The sequence below is a fragment of the Mustela putorius genome, unplaced genomic scaffold, assembly GCF_011764305.1.
Source record: "Mustela putorius furo isolate JIRA1106 unplaced genomic scaffold, ASM1176430v1.1 tig00000788_pilon_pilon_pilon, whole genome shotgun sequence".
In the NCBI taxonomy this organism is placed as follows: Eukaryota; Metazoa; Chordata; class Mammalia; order Carnivora; family Mustelidae; genus Mustela; species Mustela putorius.
Genome location: NW_025421481.1, coordinates 4,972,498 through 4,995,993, shown reverse-complemented (window position 1 = coordinate 4,995,993; position 23,496 = coordinate 4,972,498). Strand labels below are relative to the sequence as shown.

General features: G+C 39.4%; 1 protein-coding gene across 3 annotated transcripts in view; it reads left to right on the top strand.

The window, feature by feature from the left end:
* The window catches only part of ANO4 (anoctamin 4), a 457,427-nt gene that overhangs the window by 195,921 nt on the left and 238,010 nt on the right, over positions 1-23,496 (top strand). For all 3 annotated transcript variants that reach the window (XM_045084796.1, XM_004742962.3, XM_004742961.2), the window contains one exon: positions 16,760-16,951. In XM_045084796.1, coding sequence (XP_044940731.1) covers positions 16,760-16,951 — 192 coding nt within the window. The remainder of the gene's footprint in view (positions 1-16,759; positions 16,952-23,496) is intronic.

Sequence of the window (23,496 nt, the reverse complement as noted above, 5' to 3'; positions counted from 1 at the left end):
GTCCTTTTGTATTTTAACTACAGTCTTTAGTCTAAAATCTAATTTGTCTGATGTGAGAATTGCTACCCCTGCTTTCTTTTGAGGTCTGTTGGCATGAAAGATGGTTCTCCATCTCTTCATTTTCAGTCTGGGTATATCTTTAGGTTCAAAATGAGTCCCTTTTAGGCAACATAGGGATGGATCCTGTCATTTTATCCAATCTGCCACCCTGTGCCATTTTATAGGAGCATATCGGCCATTCATGTTAAGAATGATTTTTGAAAAATATGATTTTATTGTCATCATGTTGCCTGTGAAGTCTTTGTTTCTGTAGTTTGTATCTGTAAATTTCTGTTTTATATCACTTCTGGGGTCTTTCTACTTTTAGAGAACCCCCCTTAATATTTCTTGCAGGTCCAGCTTAGTGGTCACATATTCTTTCAGTTTCTGCTGGTCCTGGAAGCTTTTTATCTCTCCATCCATTCTGAATGACAGCCTTGCCAGCTAAAGAATTCTTGGCTGCATGTTCTTCTCATTTAGTACCCTGAATATGTCTTTCCAGGTCTCTGTGGACAGGTCTGATATTCTAATATTCTAATATTCTAATATTCTAATATTAGGTTATTCTAATATTCCTCCCTCTTTGTGTAAGGAATCTCTTCCTCCTAACTGCCCTTAATATGGTTTCCTTGGTTCTAAGATTTGTGAGTTTTACTATTATATGCTGGGGCATTTGTCTGTTCTCCTTGATCTTGGGAGGGGTCCTCTCTGCCTCTAGGACATGAATACTTCTTTCATTCATTCATTCTTGGCTTTGCTTTGTTCAAATATATCTTCTAACCTTTCTCTCTCTCTACCATCTCAGGAATCCAAATAATTCTGACATTGGAACATTTCATGGCATGATTTATTTCTCTAATTCTGTTTTTATGGATTTTATGCTGTTTGTTCCAGGCCTCCTCCTGTTCCTTCTTTTCTATAAGTTTGTCTTCTGGATCACTAATTAGTTCTTCTGCCTTGTTTACCCTAGATGTCAAGAGTATCTAGATTAGACTGGATCTCATTGATAGCATTTTTAAGTTCTGCCAGTTCAGCTCTCACTTCTGCCCTTAGAGAATCCATGTTGTCATTAATGGTTTCCTCCATTCTAGCTATTGTCTTCATAACTGTTACCCTGAAGTCCATTTCTGACATCTTGCTTATATCCATATACATTTGTTCTGTGGTAGAGGTCACAGTCTCTGAATCTTTCCTATGTTGGGGGTACCTTCTCTTAGTCATTCTGTTGAGAGGTGGTTGAGGGAATGTATAGAGTCCAAATTATTGACCACAACCCAAGCAAGATGCACCTGTTTGTTGGCCTCTTGTTCTTCCAGCCTACCTTCTGGGGGAGGGCCCTGCCATGCTATTACTTAGGCAAACCTGTTTGGGCAGAGTTGCCCTGCCCACTGTGGGAGTGGGGTAGGGAATGGGCTCAGTAAAAACCAGTTTGGGGGGCTTTTGTTCCCTGAGGTCTTTCCCTGGTGGCTTTCTTGTCTCTTCTGAGAGTCAGAGTAGAAGTGACTATATCTAAACATGTCTCAGAGCAGAGAGATCGCAGTCTGTTCTTCAGTGAGCTCTCCAGGCCACACTGTCTCCATTTCCATCTGTGCTGCTAAAAACTGCAGTGTCCTGTGTTGTACACCCCACAGCAGCATTCCCAGCCCTCGCTTCCAGGTCTGGGCATGTCTCTGGCCTTTGTGCTTCTAAAACTGCCAGCTACCCCCTGTTCACATGTGCACCCTGACAGCTCCAGCTTTCAGTCTGGGAGGCTGCCTTAAAGTCTTTTTCCCGCAGTTACTGGTCTGCAAGTCTGTGCCAGGTCCCCAGTGCAGGAGGCTTTTGGGCTCTGGTGGTGCAGGATCCCAGATTCCACCTCCCCCTTCCATTTATCTTCTGATATCTGCCTGCAGAATCATAGCTCCCCACTTTATATCTTGAGACCAACCGTGAGGTATCCCATTTGTAGAGATCCAGGTGTATCTTTTTACATCACAGGCTGATTTTGTGGGTGTTCAGAATGGTCTGGTAGATATCCAGCTCAATTCAGGGGACCTGTTGAAATAGGGTGCTTACTCCTCCACCTCTTTGCCTCAGAGGGGCTTAATTATTTGTAAAGAAGCAAGGGTAATATTAGAGCCCAGCAGAAAGAGAGCCATGTAAAAGGGGCCATCCAATAGGAGTAGATCTTGTAGAGGATCCTCAGAAGTGTTGAAGTAGGGAGGGAGCAGGGAATAAGTAACTCAGGCAAAGCAATGCAAGCACATTTCATGTCTCTGTTTTCATTATGTCCTGTAGCATCTCATTAACTGAAGCAAGTCATGATGACCAAGTCCAAAATCAACAGAGCAGGAAACATACTTTCTCTCCCTACTGGGAAGGACTGATGGATCACATGATAGAGAGGAGGTATGAACTGAGGACAATCATTCACTGTGTCACCGTGGTTTCCTGAAATGAAGTGCTTCTGGTAGAATTCTGTAGCGGGGGGGGGGGGGGGGGGAGAGAAACTCTCTCTAAATCAGACCCAGGCACAGGAAAGAAAGTAATTACAAAAAAGGTTATCTAGAATCTTTAGGTGGGTTTGAGGGAGAGAAACCTGGTAATTTATCTCCAGCACTTTATTTGAATTTAGTAATGCTGGCTATACATTCTTATAGTCTCCTATCCTTTCTGGTTCTATAAATTCTTTATGTAGACATTGAGCTAAAAGTTAAATCTGGGTAATATTATATCTAATCCTTAGCATTTTTGTCTCTTACCAAAGTGCTTGAATGCCAAGTTCATGTGGCTTTAGATAGAAAACTGTCAAAAAATTCCAAATAACAGTGTCTTGGCAGTTTTGATATGTTTTGATGTGTTGGTGCTGCTAGATTTTGCAACATGTTGATGCCAATCTGTCAAATAGCCTGCTACAAGGCAGGGAGACCAAACAGGTGACATGACACACGCAAGAACCTGGTATGATGGAGGAAGGTTGGGTTGTAGCAAATCCTATCATCAGGTCTACTAAGACTAAATAGTCCTCCATCTTCAGACCCCCAGAGAGGTCTCATATGAGTTACATCTCAGCATCTGTGATTGCTCCCTAGAATGTACCCATATTCAGTTGCCCACCATTTCTGATACTCAAAGCTCCTCAGAATGTTTGCTGTGGGTCCACCTGAGTTCATCACTGAGGTTGCACAAATTCTGCCCCTGTGATGGGATTTGACCTAAGCTAAGAATAATTGGGGTACATCCTTGGCTATGTGCAATCTATGTGTTTGAATTTTCTTCCTCCCTAGGGTATGGGAGGGTATCATACCCTAGGGTATGGGAGGGTATTTATATTTTATAAATATTTTGTAAAATGTACTTTGAACCCAAAAAAGAGGATATTAGAAAAGCTCCAGAAGTTTGGGAAAGCAGTTCTAAGCCTGAGAAGCAGCCAGGAGAATTTTCATCTCTGTTCTCATAACTGTTTTGGTAAGAGGAAGTGTTGGATTCGTTCTCTACATTGTAGTTAAATCTGAGAAAAAAAGAGAAAACTAGAAATAAATATCCCCTTGCATAAATTACTTTTTTTCTTAATCAGGAATAGGTGATTTTTATGTTTTGCTCATGGTAGTGACATTCAAAACATAGGTTTTCAGTGGTTTGAAAAGTAATTTATCTAAGAAATGACAAGGAGAGTGATGCAACCCAGAGATGCTCTGGCTGCAAGTTGTAAAACATCGACAGAACTGCAGATGTTCCCATGGCACTGAGCTCTTCTGAATCACAGGAGTGACATTTAGATGAAAGCGAATCGTTTCTACATGGGTGTACTTCTACTGCGCAATGCAGCCAGAGCTAGTGAACCTTGGAAGTGAGCCAGAAAGAAGGAGCACCAAAGAATTTTATTTTATTGAGAAAAATATTCACATTTTAGATAAGATTTTAAGGAACTGTGAGGTACTTAAAAGAAATATGAGCTTGTTTTTTCTTATCAAAATATTAAACATTTATTGTATTTCTGTGGAGTCATCGAATTTCTCAGGGGAAGGCAGACCAAGTAAGAAATATGGGCTTGAAATTTGGGAGACAGAGCAAGAGTGACTTTGGGAGAGGATCACATGAAGACAAGAGCTGGAGACATGGAATCTTGAAGATTGCTTGGCTAGGAGATAGAGAGAAAGAGAAGATCAAAGTTAAAACCTTGAGAAACAACCCACTGTGGTAGACTGATAATAGTCTCCAAATATACATCCATGTTCTAATATGCAGAGCTTGTGGAAGTGACCTTATTTGGAAAGAGTTTATAGATGTGATTAAGGACCTTAAGATAAAGAGATTATCCTGTCTTACAGGTGGTCTATAATGCCATCATGCATGTCCTTATAAGAGAAAGGCAGAGGGAGATAGGAGGTGATGAGACCATGAAGACAGGTATTGGAGTGATGTGGTCACAAGGCAAGAAATACCAAGGAATGCTAGAACCCATGAGAGGCTGAGAGAAGCAAGGAGAAAAGGTTACCTCCAGAGCTTCTGGAGGGATCACAGTCCTTCTTGACTTCAGATTTCTAGCCTCAAGGACAAAGGAATAAAATATTTTTGTTGTTTCGAGCCACCAAAGCTGTGGTAATAAGTTATGGTAGCCCAAGGAAATTAACACCCCCACCTTTGGGAACAAGTTAGAGAGTTTCCAGTTAGGAGAGGGAGTGGTAACAAGCATGAGTGTCATGGAAACCAATGGAAAAATTTAAAAACAGATGAGCAGAAGCAATGGTGTTAAATTGTAGGGCCTAAGGAGTGAGAGAGGAAAGTGCAGAGAAGTCACTGATATGATAGAGGCAATGATGACCTTTGCCTTGCACTGAACACTTGCTGTATGCTGGGCACTGCCCTAAGCACTCTGTAGGTATTAACTCATTTTCATGACTCTGTGAGGTAGAAACTGTTATTGTCCCCATATCACAGGTAATTAAGCTGAGGCACAAAAGACTAAATAACTTGTAGTAAGGAAAATAGGTAGAATATGGTATGACCCAGAATCGAACCCAGAAATCCTGATTCCAGCACTCACATTTTAACACCAACTATGCTTGCCCTCTTCATCCCTAAAGGATGTGTTTCTCAAGGTTCTGCCTGCATATCTTTTATCAAGTAAGGTAGATGATAGGTCTCAAGAAAAAAAGATACTTTTTTTGAAAGGTATTTTGAGGTGGAAAGGTGGTAAGATTAGAAACTTGACATTGCCTGGGCTCCATCTTCTCAGCTGCATTGGGGAGGAAGCTGTCTGCTAAAGCTGAGGAAAGCAACCAGGTTTCAGGCCTTAAGGTGTCTGGGAAAGATGATGAATATATAATGATATAGGAAATATGAAATTAAAAATTTGTTGCACAGGTCAACATACTCAGTGTCATTTCCTTGGCTGGCTCTTAACTCTGCTCTGCCTATTCCCGAGGAGTCTTTGCACCATATAGAATGCAACGTGCAGAAGGAGAAGGAACTGAAGGCAAATATTCATCCCATACCTCTGTATGGAGTGTACTTTTTTTCAGAGCTGAGGAAGGACTCTGAGAAGTACACAATAAGATCCTTGCTCTTAGAGACTCTTGAGCTAGTTGGAGAAATAGGATAGCCATGTGCTGACAGGTGAATGAGAGTAAGAGTACTTACTGGCTCTTACTAAGGTATTTGGTAGATGGTCGAAAACCAGGAAGACATTACAAAATGGATAGAAAAGAGAGAGAAGAGATAGTTTCATAAGAGTTTGTGTCCAAGTCATGTCAGCATAACATACCTTCTAACGCTGCCTTGTTAAATTATTTAGAACCACTATAGACTTAAAACAGCCTATTTAGGGGCATCTGAGTGGCTCAATAAATTAAGCATCCAATTCTCGATTCTGGCTCAGGTCATGATCTCAGGGTTGTGAGATCAGACCCCATGCCATGCCCTACATTAGGTGTGGAGCCAGTGTAAGACTGTTCCTCTCCCTTCTTTCAGCCCCTCCCCCTCCCTCTCTAAAAAGCAAACAGAAACCCACACACAAAAAGCCTATATATTTGTATATAATTAATTAAGTTCATTAGATTGCATGCTACAGTGGAAAAAATGAGGGTTAAAATTTCAGTTACTCACTTATGTGACATTGGACAAGTAACTTTGCCTCTTGAGCCTCAAGTTTCCTATCTTTAAAGGGTGGATATGACTTCTCTGTTTTGTAGGGTAGGGGTGAGGCATTAATGGTGTAATGATCAATATTTAACACAGTGCCTGACATTTAATAGATGACTAACATCAACATTTTTTCCCAAAGTAATTAAGAATTAAATGGACCATGCAATTTATTGACTGATAATTTATTTCTGAGGATGTAACTGCTGAGTCTTCAGTAAATGTTAACTTTTCATATCTGTAGTATATTTGATGTCTTATGTGCTATTTGTTTACATATCTCTCTCCCCCATGGACTTAGCCATTGTATGAAGAGAACTCTGGTGGACCAGGTCCTTTATCTATACCTCTGAGAAATCTTAATTTTTGGAGGACCATATGAATTTGCTGAGCCAGTAAGGATTCCTCATGAATTTCCTTATAGCATACCATCTTCCCCATATTCATCCTCTCATGGCAATACTCATGAATTTTTTTGACATTTTCCCCATGATCTACATTTTATATATTTTAATATGGAATTTAACATTCCAAGTACCTATGCCATTTATTTCCACAGTGTTATTTTTATTATCATTTATTTTATATTTATTTATTTATTTATTATCATTTACATTTTATACTTCCTTGAAAGGAGTTTTATAAGAGCTAGAAGTGCCACACTGACTCATAGTTCTGGTTCCTTTACCCCAATAATCCTCTACAAAAGGGACAAGGAGAAATGTTTTTTCAAGAGTGGTCTGTCTCGTGGTAGCAGACTCAGACTGCATGTACTGTCTGATGTTGATTTAAAGCATCTCCTAGCCCTTTCATTTGTCACCTGAAAATTGTCTACTTTCTTCTGGAGTCTTGTGGGTCTAGAGATAACTCATTTTGCATCTCTCTGGAAGTATGGAACATATAGCCATGGTAGGGAGCATGACAGAGTGGAAGAAAACCAGCTTGATGCTGTTATGTTAGTTCTGCTCACAAACACCTAGGAGTAAAAGACTCACAATTGGCCAGGCATCTGAGTGTCAGAGTGGGACAGGCATTGTGAGGGAAAGGCTGCCTGTGGTCTCCCAAGGGGTTACCCTGCATGGCTGGCCTTACCTGGGTGAATTTCCCAAGAACAAGTCTCGGGCTCATAGCATTGTGGACTTAGAAACCAGATCCGTGGGCAGATTCATTCTAAGCCATCATGAGGAGATATAAGTGTAGAAAGAAATTCAGGGTGCCAGTTTGTTAGGCCACACTGAGAACCTTGGTCTCTGGGTCCGTGGGAACATTAGTATGATTACTTTCTCCCTGCAATAGAAACCAAATCCTAATCTGAAGATTGTCAGGTGAGTGCTGTTAGAGCAAGGGCAGTTAAGTGGATAAAGGAAAGTAAAATTGTGTCTCAGGACTGTCTGGCTCTTGGTATACTTGAACTTTTAGACTCAAGTCTAAAAGTAGTGTCTGGATGGGCACTACTCATGTTTGTTTATTATGAGCTTTATTGTTTTTGTTGTTGTTTTGCCTGGCTGACCAAACCTTATTCTGATTTGAATCATCGTTTCTTAATATTTATTAGAATTTACTATTTGGCCCAGTTCACATCGTTTTGCTTTTATTTCCCTCATTTCCGGTTTTTTTTTTTTAAGCTTTTATTTATTTATTTGTCAGAGACAGAGAGCTCAATTAAGGGAACAGCAGGCAGAGGAAGAGGCAGGCTTCCCACTGAACAAGGAACCCTATGTGGGACTCGATCCCAGGGACCTGGATCATGACCTGAGCCAAAGGCAGACACTTAACCAACTGAGCCACCCAGGGTCCCATTTCTGGATTTTTAATAGACTTCTTACTGTGGCCTTCCAGTACTGATAAGTAGACTGATTGTTTTTCTTTGGCAGACTCAGTTTTCTCATCAATATAAGGCACCAGATTAGTTAACCACTAAAGTAACTTCCAACTCTAGATTTCTACCTTCAAATTATAAGATAATTTCTCTTCTTAATAAAAAAAAATTCTGCAGTTGGGTGAAGCACAACTTTTCTCCCTCAGATAGCATAATTCCTGACCATGTTCCACTCCCCTGGCTTCTTGGCATTAAATAAGGCTAACAGGCTTTTTTTTTAAAGATCTGGATTCAGTTTTCCATGAGTCTGAATTCTACTCTGTCCTCGCAGTGCTTCTTTAGACAAAATTTATCCTTCATATTTCAGTGAGGCCTCTAAAATAATTTTCCAATTCTTTTTTTCATCAATAATTTATTAGTTGGAAATATGTAGTGAAAATTTTATCAACTATTTGGTTACCTTCAAATATGGTTAGTAAAGGAAAAGCAGTGAGCTTCTTTCCCTATATCAATTTTCTGAGTAATGAATTGGTGTTTTAGCAACATTTAATGATGAGCAATGAGTGTTCTTTTTTAAAAATCTTTGAGTATTAATAATTTATTATTTTAAAATATCTTCAATATGTTATATGGTTCATATGTATCAGTAGGTGTAGTCCATATTGATATAAACAACACAAGCCAATACAGTCAATATTGTTTTTATGAGATTGACATAATGTCTAGAGTTTGCTTTAAACTACTTTAGCATCTAAAAAGCATATCAACAACAGAGGGAGTAGAGTATGTTGAAACAAGATTAGAAAAATCTTTTTTTCTCTCCATCTTTATGGAAAAATCTGGATATTTTTTGAAGTTAAGTGATGGGTACATGGAATTTATTATACTAATCTTTTTGCCTTTGGTATGTTTGAAATTTTCCTGGATAAAATAGCTCTAAAAAGGGACATAATTCGAATATTATCAGAGGTACAAATCTGAGTTCAATCTTCAACTCTGGTCTATACATGAGTCCCATGGAAAAGTTGCTTTTTTTTTTTTAATTAAAAGTTGCAAATATCTTCTCCCATTCTGTCCATTGTCTTTTGATTTTGTTAACTGTTTCCTTTGCTGTGCAAAAGCTTTTGATCTTGATGAAATCCCAATAGTTCATTTTTGCCCTTGCTTCCCTTACCTTTGGCGTTGTTCCTAGGAAGATGTTGCTGCGGCTGAGGTCGAAGAGGTTGCTGCCTGTGTTCTCCTCAAGGATTTTGATGAATTCCTTTTGCACATTGAGGTCCTTCATCCATTTTGAGTCTATTTTTGTGTGTGGTGTAAGGAAATGGTCCAATTTCATTTTTCTGCATGTGGCTGTCCAATTTTCCCAGCACCATTTATTGAAGAGGCTGTCTTTTTTCCACTGGACATTCTTTCCTGCTTTGTCGAAGATGAGTTGACCGTAGAGTTGAGGGTCTATTTCTGGGCTCTCTATTCTGTTCCATTGATCTATGTGCCTGTTTTTGTGCCAGTACCATGCTGTCTTGATGACAGCTTTGTAATAGAGCTTGAAGTCCGGAATTGTGATGCCACCAATGTTGGCTTTCTTTTTCAATATCCCTTTGGCTATTCGAGGTCTTTTCTGGTTCCATATAAATTTTAGAATTATTTGTTCCATTTCTTTGAAAAAGATGGATGGTACTTTGATAGGAATTGCATTAAATGTGTAGATTGCTTTAGGTAGCATAGACATTTTCACAATATTTATTCTTCCAATCCAGGAGCATGGAACATTTTTCCATTTCTTTTTGTCTTCCTCAATTTCTTTCATGAGTACTTTATAGTTTTCTGAGTATAGATTCTGTGCCTCTTTGGTTAGGTTTATTCCTAGGTATCTTATGGTTTTGGGTGCAATTGTAAATGGGATTGACTCCTTAATTTCTCTTTCTTCTGTCTTGCTGTTGGTGTAGAGAAATGCAACTGATTTCTGTGCATTGATTTTATATCCTGACACTTTACTGAATTCCTGTATAAGTTCTAGCAGTTTTGGAGTGGAGTCTTTTGGGTTTTCCACATATAGTATCATATCATCTGCGAAGAGTGATAATTTGACTTCTTCTTTGCCGATTTGGATGCCTTTAATTTCCTTTTGTTGTCTGATTGCTGAGGCTAGGACCTCTAGTACTATGTTGAATAGCAGTGGTGATAATGGACATCCCTGCCGTGTTCCTGACCTTAGCGGAAAAGCTTTCAGTTTTTCTCCATTGAGAATGATATTTGCGGTGGGTTTTTCATAGATGGCTTTGATGATATTGAGGTATGTGCCCTTTATCCCTACACTTTGAAGAGTTTTGATCAGGAAGGGATGCTGTACTTTGTCAAATGCTTTTTCAGCATCTATTGAGAGTATCATATGGTTCTTGTTCTTTCTTTTATTGATGTGTTGTATCACATTGACTGATTTGCGGATGTTGAACCAACCTTGCAGCCCTGGGACTAGTGTCCAGAATCTATAAAGAACTTAGCAAACTCAACACCCAAAGAACAAATAATCCAATCAAGAAATGGGCAGAGGTCATGAACAGACATTTCTGCAAAGAAGACATCCAGATGGCCAACAGACACATGAAAAAGTGCTCCATATCACTCGGCATCAGGGAAATACAAATCAAAACCACAATGAGATATCACCTCACACCAGTCAGAATGGCTAAAATCAACAAGTCAGGAAATGACAGATGCTGGCGAGGATGCGGAGAAAGGGGAACCCTCCTACACTGTTGGTGGGAATGCAAGCTGGTGCAGCCACTCTGGAAAACAGCATGGAGGTTCCTCAAAATGTTGAAAATAGAACTGCCCTATGACCCAGCAATTGCACTACTGGGTATTTACCCTAAAGATACAAACATAGTGATCCAAAGGGGCACGTGCACCTGAATGTTTATAGCAGCAATGTCCACAATAGCCAAACTATGGAAAGAACCTAGATGTCCATCAACAGATGAATGGATCAAGAAGATGTGGTATATATACACAATGGAATACTATACAGCCATCAAAAGAAATGAAATCTTGCCATTTGCGACAACATGGATGGAACTAGAGCATATCATGCTTAGCGAAATAAGTCAAGCAGAGAAAGACAACTATCATATGATCGCCCTGATAAGAGGAAGTGGTGATGCAACATGGGGTCTTAAGTGGGTAGGAGAAGAATAAATGAAACAAGATGGGATGGGAGGGAGACAAACCGTAAGTGACTCTTAATCTCACAAAACAAACTGAGGGTTGCTGGGGGGAGGGGGATTGGGAGAAGGGGGGTGGGATTATGGACATTGGGGAGGGTATGTGCTTTGGTGAGTGCTGTGAAGTGTGTAAACCTGGTGATTCACAGACCGGTACCCCTGGGGATAAAAATATATGTTTATTAAAAAAATATATGTTTATTAAAAAAAAAGAAGGGAATCTTTCTGCCCTTCAACAGACGAATGGATAAGGAAAATGTGGTCCATATACACTATGAAGTATTATGCCTCTATCAGAAAGGATGAATATCCAACTTTTGTAGCAACATGGATGGGACTGGAAAAGATTATGCTGAGTGAAATAAGTCAGGCAGAGAGAGTCAATTATCATATGGTTTCACTTACTTGTGGAGCATAACAAATATCATGGAGGACATGGGGAGTTGGAGAGGAGAAGGGAGTTGGGGGAAATTGGAAGGGGAGGTGAACCATGAGAGACTATGGACTCTGAAAAACAATCTGTGGGGAATGAAGTGGTGGGGGGGTGGGAGGTTGGGGTACCAGGTGGTGGGTATTATAGAGGGCACAGATTGCATGGAGCACTGGGTGTGGTGCAAAAATAATGAATACTGTTATGCTGAAAATAAATAAATTTAATTAATTTTTTTAAAAAAAGTTGCAAAAAAAAAAAAAAATAGAAGTTGCTAGGGGAATCCTAGGGAAGATGGCTAAGGAGCCTAAGTTCACTTCTCACAGATACATCTAGATACTACTCACTTCAGAACAAACAACCCAGAAAAGGAACCAAAGACTGGCCAAACTCCACAACTAAATGTAGAGAAGAGGCCACATGGAGAGGGTAGGAGATGAAAGGACTTGGTAGGAACATAAACCCCACGAATTTGATTTCTTGAGGAAGGTTAGCCACAGGTACAGAGAAGGGTGAGAAACAGCTTAGCACTCTGGGGAGCCTATAAGCAGAAGAGGAGTCCCCACAGCATTTGGCTCTGAGAATCAGGGACTGAATTTCATGAGTACTTACAATCAGCAGGACTTAATGTTTGGAACTTTAAAAATCAGCTGGCTGAAGCTCTCAGGGTCCCAGGGGCAAAAGGAAGCTGAGCCCCTATCCTTAAAGACAGCAGAGCAAACAGCCTCTCAAAATGCCGCTTGGAAGAAGCAGTTAGAAAGACACCTGGAACTTAAAGGAAGGAAAGTTAGTTACTAATCTCAAAGTTCGCTGAGAGATTTTCCAGGAACAAAGGAGCTGGCAGGTGTCATTTTCCTCCTCTACCCCTCATGATAAACACACAGCCACCTGTGGGAAGCAGCTGGACACCAGCACACCCTACCTAACTTGCTTATACTGCTTCCTGCCCCTCCATCAAGTCCTCCTTCAGTACTGGTGATGTATATCCCTTTCCTGAGAAGAACCATAGAGACCTCACCAACACTGTATCTCCCAGCCACCCGTGGAAGATGTGGGCACCTTGTTAAGAATGCATCTCTCACCTGTGGGTTAAGAATGCATCTCTCACCTGGTTCTGTAAATACCTTCCCTGAGAAGAACCATAGAGGCCTCACCAACACTGTATCTCCCATCCATCTGTGGAAGATGTGGGCACCTTGTTAAGAATGCATCTCTCGGGACGCCTGGGTAGCTCAGTTGGTTAAGCAGCTGCCTTCGGCTCAGGTCATGATCCCAGCGTCCTGGGATCGAGTCCCACATCGGGGTCCTTGCTCGGCAGGGAGTCTGCTTCTCCCTCTGCCTCTGCCTGCCATTCTGTCTGCCTGTGTTCATGCGCTCTCTCTCTCTGACAAATAAATAAAAAAATCTTAAAAAAAAAAAAAGAATGCATCTCTCACCTGTGGGTGGTTTGTGGGGTGACCAGTCTAACCCAGGTCTCTGCTAAGGCTGTGTATTCCCTGTGGAGGAGAACCAGCACTACCTAGTTAAAAATGCACAGCTGGCCCACTACTTTCAAGAGCAAGAGATGTAGCTGACTTCCCAAACACACAGAAACAGACACAGAGAACCAGACAAAAATGAGGAGACAGACAGAGGAATATATCACAAATGAAAGAACAGGACAAAATCAGAGCAAGAGACTTAACAGAAATGGTTATAAGTAACGTGCCTGAGAGAGAATTTAAAATAATGATCATAAAGATACTCACTGGACTTAAGAAGAGTGGAGGACATCAGTGAGGCCCTTAACAAAGAGGGAGAAAACATAAAAGAACCAATCAGAAATGTAGAACACAACAAGTGAAATTAAAAATAAATTAGATGGAAAAAATAGGCTGGAGGAAACAGGGGAATGAAATTAATGAACTAGAAGACAGAGTAATGGAAAGTAATAAAGCTGAAAAACTGAGAGAAAAATTATGCAAAATGAGAATAGACTTAGGGAATTCAGCATAGTTCCATCAAGCATAACACTGAATTATAGGGATCCCAGGAGAAGAGAGAGAAAAGTGGGCAGAAAATTTATTTGAATAAATAATTGCTAAAAACTTCCCCGATCTGGGAAAGGAAACATATCCAGCTCCAGGAGGCACAGAGATCCACCAATAAAATCAACCAAAGGTGGTCCACACAAAGATACATAGTAATCAAAATGGTAAAAAGCAATGATAAAAATTTTTAAGAGCAACAAGGTAAAAGAAATCAGTCACATACAAGGGCATCCCCATAAGGCTATCTGTGGATTTTTCAGCAGAGACTTTCCAAACCAGAAGTGGGTGGCACAATATATTCAAAGTATTGAGAGATAAAAATCTATAACCAAGAATACTCTATGCAGCAAGGCTATCAATCAGAATAGAAGGAGAAAGAGAGTTTCAGACAAAAACTAAAGGTGTTCATGACCACTAAAGTAGCCCTATAAGAAATAATATAGAGAGGGTACCTGGGTGGTTAGGTTGTTTAAGTGTCTGCTTTCAGCTCAGGACATGATCCTGGAGTTCTGGGATGGAGACCAACCCACATTTGGCTCCCTGCTCAGTAGGGAGCCTGTTTCTCCTTCTCCCTCTGCCCGCTGCTCCCCCTACTTGTGCTCTCTTTTTGTCTCTCAAAATAAAATCTTAAAAAAATAATAATAATAAAAGGAACTCTTTGAGTGGAAATGAAAGACTATAAATCAGAGTATGAAAAGTGGGAAACACAAAAGCAGTAAAAATAAGTATTTCTGTAAAAAAAAGTCAAGGAATCCATAAAATAAAAGGATGTAAAACATAATATTATGTAAATAAAACATGGAGAGGAATAAAGAATGGGTTTGAACTTAAGTGACCATCAACTTAATATGGATTGCCATATGCAGAAGGTGTTATCTACAAATCTAATGGTAACCACAAATAAAAGCCGCATAATAGAGATGTAAAGAATAAAGAGAAAGGAATCCAAGCATATCACTAAAGAAAAGTAGCAAGCCATGAAAGAAAGAGAAGGATCTGAGAAAAACTACCAAAAAAAGTAACAAAATGGCAATGAACACATATCTGTCAAAAATTACCTTGAATGTGGGTGGGGTTGTGGACATTGGGGAGGGTATGTGCTATGGTGAGTGCTGTGAAGTGTGTAAACCTGGCGATTCACAGACCTGTACCCCTGGGGATAAAAATATATGTTTATAAAAAATAAAAAATAAAAAATAAAAAATAAATTTAAAAAATTACCTTGAATGTAAATGGACTAAATGCTCTAATCAAAAGTCATAGGGTGACAGTAGATTACAAAAAACAAGACCCATCTACATGCTTCCTACAAAAGACTCATTTCAGACCTAAAAATACTTGCAGATTTAAATTGAGGGATGGAGGGGCACCAGGGTGGCTCCGTGGGTTAAGCCTCTGCCTTCAGCTCAGGTCATGATCTCAGGGTCCTGGGATCCAGCCCTGCATTGGGCTTTCTGCTCAGCAGGGAGCCTGCTTCCCGCTCTATCTCTACCTGCTGCTCTGCCTACTTGTGGTCTCTTTCTCTCTGTCAAATAAATAAATAAAATAAAATCTTTAAATTGAGGGGATGGAGAAACATTTATCATGTAGATGGGTGTCAGAAGAAAGCTGGAATAGAAATACTTAAATCAAACAAAATAGACTTTAAAATGAAGACTTTAAAATAAAAATTTAAAAGAAGGGCATTATATAAATAAAAACAAATATAAACTATTGGGACTACATCAAAATAAAATATTTCCTCACAGCAAAGGAAACAATCAATAAAACTAAAAGGTAGCCTACTGAATGGGAGAAGATATTTTAAAATGATATATCTGATAAGGGGCTACTATCTAAAATATACTTAAAAACTCAACACCTAAAAACCCACAAGTAATTCAATTAAAAATGGGCAGGAGGCATGAATAGGCATTTCTCCAAAGAAATAGGCACAAGAAAAGATGCTCAACGTCACTCATCACCAAGGAAATGCAAATCAAAACTATAATGAAATATTACCGTACACTTGTCAGAATGGCTTAAATCAGTACAAAAACAAGTTTTGGTGGGGATGTAGAGAAAGGGGAACCCTTTTGCACTGTTAGTAGGAGTGCAAACTGATATAGCCACTGTGGAAAACAGTATGAGGGTTTCTCAAAAAGTTAAAAGAGAACCATCCTATGATCCAGTAATCACACTTCTGGGTATTTACCCCTCAAACAAAAAAACACTAATTCAAAGGGATTCATGCATCCCTATGTTTATTGCATCATTATTTGCAATAGCCAAGTTATGGAAGAAGCCCAAGTGTCCATCAGTTGATGAATGGATAAAGAAAATGTGATATATATATATATATATATATATATATATTATTCAGCCATAAAAATATGAAAAATATGAATTCTTGCCATCTGTAGCAGCATGGATGGAGATAGAGAGTATATTACAAAATGAAATAAGTCAGAGGAAGTAAAATATAATGTGATTTCACTCATATGAAATTTAAGAAACAAAACAAATGAGCAAAAGTAAAAGAGAGACAAACCGAGAAATAGACTCTTAACTATAGAGAACAAACTGATGGTTAGCAGAGGGGAGGTGCATGGGGGATGTGTGAAATTGGGAATTAAGGAGAGCATTTGTTGTATTGGGCACTGGGTAATGCATGGAATTGTTGAATCACTATATTGTACACCTGAAACTAATATAACACTGTACGTTAACTCTACTGGAATTAAAATATTTTTAAGAAAGGGGAAAAATGCTCAATTTTTATTGAATCTCCAGATACCCCAGTAGAAATTGCTAATCTAAATAAGTGCATATTTTCCCAGGATTTTGGTAAGAATTTTAATATTTGACTTCATTGGATCTCCATTCATGAAACTCTTGTCATGATAACTGAGGATGTCCACTCTTGAATGAAATAATGTTCAGTGAATAATCCAATGTGAAAGTCAATCAGTGTCAGAATTCCGGTGTCATTAACATCCCTTAAGAATTTGAACCATTGTAACTTAAACTGTCTGTATTTTAAGTCAGAAAGTAATTTGGTATTTTAACCATTCAGAACTGACTTTTTAGATAATAATGGTGCTATTTCTCATTCCAGGTTTAAGTTTATCTATTCATGGGGCTGAAAAGCATTTGCAAATCCATCAACGGCGAAGTGTGGCAAGACGCCCAGGGTCACATCGCCTGCCTGTGGTCAGGCATTCCTCACTTCCACCAGGCAGGAGGTCAATAAATATGGAGGCAAGCTCTTCTGGAATCACTAATGGGAAAACCAAAGTCTTCCACCCAGGTAATGCGTGGTAAATATTCAACAGAGACCCATTTTAGTAGCAACGTAGTACTGTCAACATTATATTTTTATTACAGTTAAACTTACTTTTTATTTTTTATGTTTATTTTTTTAAACTTGTCTTTTAGAGTCTTGTTTATTTCCCTCCTCTTTTCCCTTTGGTCAGTGGTAAATATCTCCAAGACCAATAAGAAGAGAAAGAGCTCAGTGTGTCAGAAAAAGGTTAAGACTATATTCTACCTACCTAGTGGAATCTAAGTGAAAATCTGAGTGAGTAAACTCTTACTCAGTTCAGAAAAGCTTACTGTATAATACAATAAAATAGAAATTTGGCCATTTTCTTGATAATTTGCTCTAAGATAGTCCAGGTAAAAATTCAAGCTAAAAATGCCCACTTCAAAGCCTGCATTACCTGACTTGCCTTGGCTATATTGTCTGGAGATTAGGAGAGAAGACTGGAGTTATATTGAGCTTCAAGGCTCTGGAAAACATCTGTGATTTCTTAAAAATATTAAATGAGTCTATGTTAAAATAGGTAATCTCAACTAAAAGGTTTTATTTGCTTGTTTATATGAGAAGCTCATCTAAGCTTTCACTCATTCATTCATTCATTCAGCAGATTTTTTGAGTGCCTTCTATATGCCAGGCATTATTTTGGGTATTGAGAAAACATCAGTGAATAAGGCAACATTTCTGCCCATCTGATTCATAGAAACACTGAACTGTGAGGCAGTTCAGAAGTCCTTTAGTGTAACTGTCACCTGATCCTGATTCCTCTGAGTTATGTACTGGCTGGTGGCTACCCAGCCCCAACTAAAGCCAAACCTCCATCTCTAGATCTATCACACCATCTCTCTCTCAACTGATAACCTTGTTTCCTAACCTCACTGAGCTACTCCTGGGCCACTGGGCATGAATTACTACATATTCCTTATCCTCCTTCTCCAAATCTGCTTACTTTCATCCTTCTTCTCTTTCCTCCAGTTTTCAGAAAGTGCAGGTCCTCCCACTGTCCTTGCTCAAGCCTTCACCTGTGGTCTTGGCCACAGCTCCTCTCTTGAGCCTCACTCAGGAGAATGTGTACCCTCATTCTTGTCTTTTCTCCCTCCCTTGCTTTTGACTTAAGAAAACTTAAAAGTTTCTCCCATTCTAATCATTTTTATTTGAAATTGATCTTTTCTCTCTTCTGCCATGTTTTCTTCTGTAAAAGAATAATCTACTCCTGTTTTCTCTTTTCTCTCACTTCCCAGCCATTCTTGAACCTAATACAATCTAGTTTCTGGATTCTCCACTCTAGCACAGCTGTCTTATGGTCCTTTGTAACCTTTTATCACAGAATACTGAGTGGCAGACTCTTCTGATGCACCAGATCAGGGTGGACCACCACTTCTTCCCAACACTGTTCCCTGGTTTCCATGATGACCTTCTTTCTTGGTTCTCCTCTTACTTTTCTCACAGGTAACTTGGATGGTTTCCCAACCACCAGTATCTCTCTCTTCCCCTTGCTTCCTATCCCATTATATCCTTTATATCAAATCCAGAAAGATTTGTCTCAACCCTAATCGTGTCATTCACCTTGCTGATCCTACTGATTTTGAGGTAAAGTTCAAACCTCTGAGCATGTTAAAAACAAATGCCTTTTTTGTTCTAGCTCTACTACATCTCATCCTTTAGTTTTGCCACCTTCTGCCTTTACTTTATATTCTAGTATATCAGTCCCGGTTCAACCAAAAAAGCAGAACCCGTAGAAGATGGATATTTAGAGATTTTTATAATAAGATTTTGGCTTCCATAATTGGGAAGGCTATGTAGGCAAGTCTGAAATCCATAGAGCGGGCCCTTATGAATGACATTCTGGAACTTTTGGGCACAGATGAAGCTTCTGTCTGTAGGAGAAATTTCTTCAGAGAAGCCTCAGCTCTGCTTTTGAGACCTTTCAATTGGTTGAATCAGTCCTACCCAGATTATTTAGGACAATCTCTCTTACTGAAAGAAACTAGCTATGTACTTTAATTATGTTTAGAAAACACCTTCACACCAACACCTAGATTAGTGTTCATTGAGTAACTGGGGACTGTAGTCTCTCCAGGTAGTCATATCAACCAGACCATCACATCGAATCAGACTGACTTTCTTTCAGCTCTCCATCACATGACGCTATTCCACGTCTCCAACCTTTGTTCATGCTGTTCTCCTTAGGGTGCCCTGTCTTTGTTCCATTATCTTTTAACATTTTGAAATTATCTGTGTATCTCTCCACTATAAGGTATTCAAGGGCAGAGATTCTGGATTATATATCTTTGTCCTTTCAATAAATATTTGTAGGGTAGAATTGAACTGAGTGTCCATTACTTATTTACCAGACTGTTACAGTAGTTTTATTGTACATTTTCCCAGATTTATTGGGATATCATTGACACATTACAATTGTTTTATAATTGTTCTACCTGACTTTCTATCAACAAATGTTTATTGGAAGCCTATTAAGTTACCAGGTACTCTTCAAGTATTTGGGATACATCAGTGAGTGAGGTGAGGGATGAGTCTGTAGTTTGAGGAACAGCACAGAGACCCCTGAGCCTAGAATGAGGGGAAACACCAGCCTAGATAGGTCAGATAGAGCAGGGCCTTGTAGGCCACTATAAGGACTCAGAGCTCTTTGCAAAATGAGAGTTCTTAAAGGTTTTTGAGCAGAAGAATCCCATGCTCTCACTTAGTTGTTTTTTTTTTTTTTCCTAAATTTACTTATTTATTCAGGAGAGAGAAAAAGAGAGCATGAGAGTATGTGAGGGTCGGGGGAGGGACAGAGGAAGAAGAGAAGGGGAGAGAATTCTCAAGCGGATCTCCCACTGAGTGCAGAGCTTGATGCAGGGCTTGATGCTAGGATCCTGAGATCATGACCTGAGTCAAAATCAAGAGCAGGATGCGTAACTGATTGAGCCACCCCGGTGCCCTGATGTGACATATTTTAAAAGGCCCACAGTTGCAGCTGTGTGAAAATACACCATAGATGGAGAGGGTAAAAGGAGAAAGGTCAGATAGGAGACCATCATTACAGTCTGGTAAAAGGGAAAGTGGTAACCCTAACTAGGTGTGGGAGAAATGGTATTAAGAATTTGGATTCTGGAAGTATTTTAAAGTTGGACCATCAGGATTTCACAGTGGATCAGATGTGGGGTAAGAGAGAAAAGAGAGCTAGAGATGGCTCTAAGGTGTTTGGCCTGAATAAATTAGATTGGTATCAACTGAGATGGAGAAGGCTGCAGGTTAAGTAGATTCAGTGGATTTTAGGGAGGAGGAGGGAAAAGATGAGAAGACCAATTGTAGACATGATAATATTGAGAACTAATGAGTTCATATGGGTCAGTGGAATAAGCATGTCTGGGGTTTGAGAGATTGATCTGGGAAGGGGAAATAAAATCAACTTTTGTTGACATATAAATGGTCTTTAAAGTCATATGATGAAAAGAGATGACTGAAGGAAGAAGTAAAGATGGAGAAGGGGAGAGGATGAAGGACTAGAATCTGGGTGACTCTAACAGTAAAGGTAGGAGAGAATGAAGACCAAGAACAAATGACTGTTAAGGATGTAAAGAAACTAGAAATTACATGTTTTGGAAGTAAAGAAAGTTTATCAAGAAGAGAGGAGTGGGGGCACCTGGGTGGCTCAGTAGGTTAAGCCTCTACCTCCAGCTCAGGTCATGATCTCAGGGTCCTGGGATGGAGCCCCACATCAGGCTTTCTGCTCAATGGGGATCCTGCTTGCCCCTCTCTCTCTGCCTGCCTCTCCCCCTACTCTCTCACTGTCAAATAAATAAATAAAATCTTAAAAAAAAAAAAGAAGAAGAGAGGAGTGATTATATAGGTTAAATGTTGCTGAAACTCAAGTAAGATGAGAGATAAGAGTTGGCCATTGATTTTAGTAAAGTGGCAATCAATGATGACTTTGATAAGAACAGTTTTGGTGAAGTGGTGGGGATGAAACCCTAATTAAAGTGAGTTAAGTGGAGCCTGGGTGGCTCAGTCCTTACATCTGCCTTCAGCTCAGGTCATGATCCCAGGGTCCTGGAATTGAGCCCCACATCAAGCTCAACATCAGGCTCCCTGCTCAGTGGGAAGCCTGCTTCTCCCTCTCCCTTTCCCTTGCTTGTGTTCCCTCTCTCGCTGTGTCTCTCTCTGTCAAGTAAAATAAATAAAATCTTTTAAAATAAATAAATAAAGTGGGTTTAAGAGAAAATGGAAGGACATGAATTAGATATTGTGACTATTGATGACTTTTTAAAAGCAGTCTTGCTGTGCAGGCTTGTGAAGAAATAAGGCCTGGGCTGAAGATGAAGTAGTCAAGAGAGCATTTTGTTTTTTTCAAAATAGCACATCTCAGCAGATAATTTATGATGTTCAGGAGAGGGGAGAATTCATGATGTGGGTGTCAGTGAGAAATGAGAGTTATACACAATAGAATTATGAATAATTTATCCATGATAACAGATGGGAAGGGAGAGTGTGTGTGGCTGTTGGCAGTGCAATGAGGGTCTAAAAGGTTCTTCCCTATTCTATCAGTTTTATCTGTAATGTGGGAGGCAAGATCATCACTGAGAATGAGAATGAAATCTTGTTCAGAGAGGGAGGGAGAGGGAGATGTTATAAAGATAGGTTGTACGGATGGGGGAAATAAGATTGACAGCCAGCCTACATTAAAGGACTATTTGAAATTCATGGTCATGAAATTAGGACAAGTCATCATGGTTGTGTGTTTTTCTTTAACTCTGTTTAGGTATATGCATGAAGACATAGAATAGACGTACAGTTATATGTAGTCAGGGTTGTGATTTTTGCCAAGGAAGTAGGAAAAGAGAGAGAGAATCAAAGGTGTATGAGAGGGAATTATGACAATTGGTTATGTGATTCAAATGTGATAAAGAGGAGAGTGAAACCAATAAGGGAATGAGGGGGTAGTGGGAAGTTGAGAGAATCGGTTGAAGGTTCCAGATGGGTTGAAAGCATGTCAGGTTAGGGTAGGGAGAAGTAGAGCTAGAACATTAAGAGGTGGTTGTAAAAGAGTGAGTGAAATGACTGGCACTGATATTATGGAGGATTTTGTTATTATTAGTAATGACAAGATCGATACTAGGGTATGAAATGAATGGCTGTAATAGAGTGGAAGGCAAGATCATTGGAGGAAAGAATTCTCAGGGACTGAAAGGCCAGGGTTTGGGAAAGATCATCTATATAGATACTGAAACTGTCAAAGATTGAATAGTATTTAGAAGAGGAATAATAAACCATGACTTGAGCTCATCCAGAAATGAGGGAGCATGACTTGAAAGTGATATAACAACCTGAGATTCAATACTAGGGATGTTTAGAGAATAGGGAAAATTGGTGGTCTGAAGGTGTTATTAATATTCAAGGAAGATACCTCTTCCTCTCCAGGTCCATTGGTGTTAGGACTATAGGAGAAAAAATAGTACCATAGGAAAGAGCCACAGGTAAGCAGTGACTTCTGGAAGAGTCAGGCTTTGATAAGAGCAAGATGATGAGAAAAGTCTGAGAAAGACTGATGATGGGAGGAGAATTGTGGAGGGTCCAGTGGAAGAGATTTAGATGCGGGAGAATTGCATTCAACAGCTTTCTTTAATTATTTTTCTGAACCATCCCAAAATTTTCCTCCAAAGATCATTAATATTATCCCTCCTCTACTTAATAATCTTTATGGCTGTCCAAAAGAAAGTGCAACCTTATGAGTCCAGTTTCTCAGGCCCTCTACAGTGTAACCTCTCCCCTTTTTTTCCTGGCTTATCCTTATACCCCAGTCTCCCTTATTCTACTTTAACCACCTATGGCTCTTCATTATTTCTCAAATAAGCTCCTTCCACTTTTGGAAATGCTCCTTCCCCCAGTAAATCTCTACTTAGCCCTTCTCATTCCACAAAATGTAAACCAGTTCCATATCCTCTCAAAAGCCTTCCTAGATCTCATTGGTCAGAAAGCCCACTTTCTAGTACTTCTACAGAATTCAGAAGCCTTATCAAGTCCATGCTTTTTTATATTTCATAGTTCTCCTGGAAGTCAGGAACTGTATTCAATTTTTCTTTGTATTCTCCATCTCCACTAACCCCATGCTTTATTCAGAGAAAGTTTACTAAATGATTATTTGCTGTTTGTCAAAATCTATTCCACCCACTGCATACAGGTTTGCATACTGAAGTTACACAGGCTAAATCTAGTTCCTTCAAGTGATGTTCCTTTAAAAACTCATCTTGAGCTATTTCCCAACTGAAACATTTCCTTAAGTGTCTTCAATGCTTCCTTCAATGATATGGTATTCAGATTGTTTACCATCCTACTCACTCTACTATTAGAAACCATCTTATTTCAATTACTGCCTCTTTGACTATACAGTGCCCAGAATTACATAGAGTATTTTGTTTATGTGTGACCCAGGTAGAGTCAGTCAATGTTTAGTTGACATCCTATGCTGAAATAAATATAATAAAAATTTGAAGAAATATTTAAGTATTTGCTAATGGTATAATGTCAGTGTG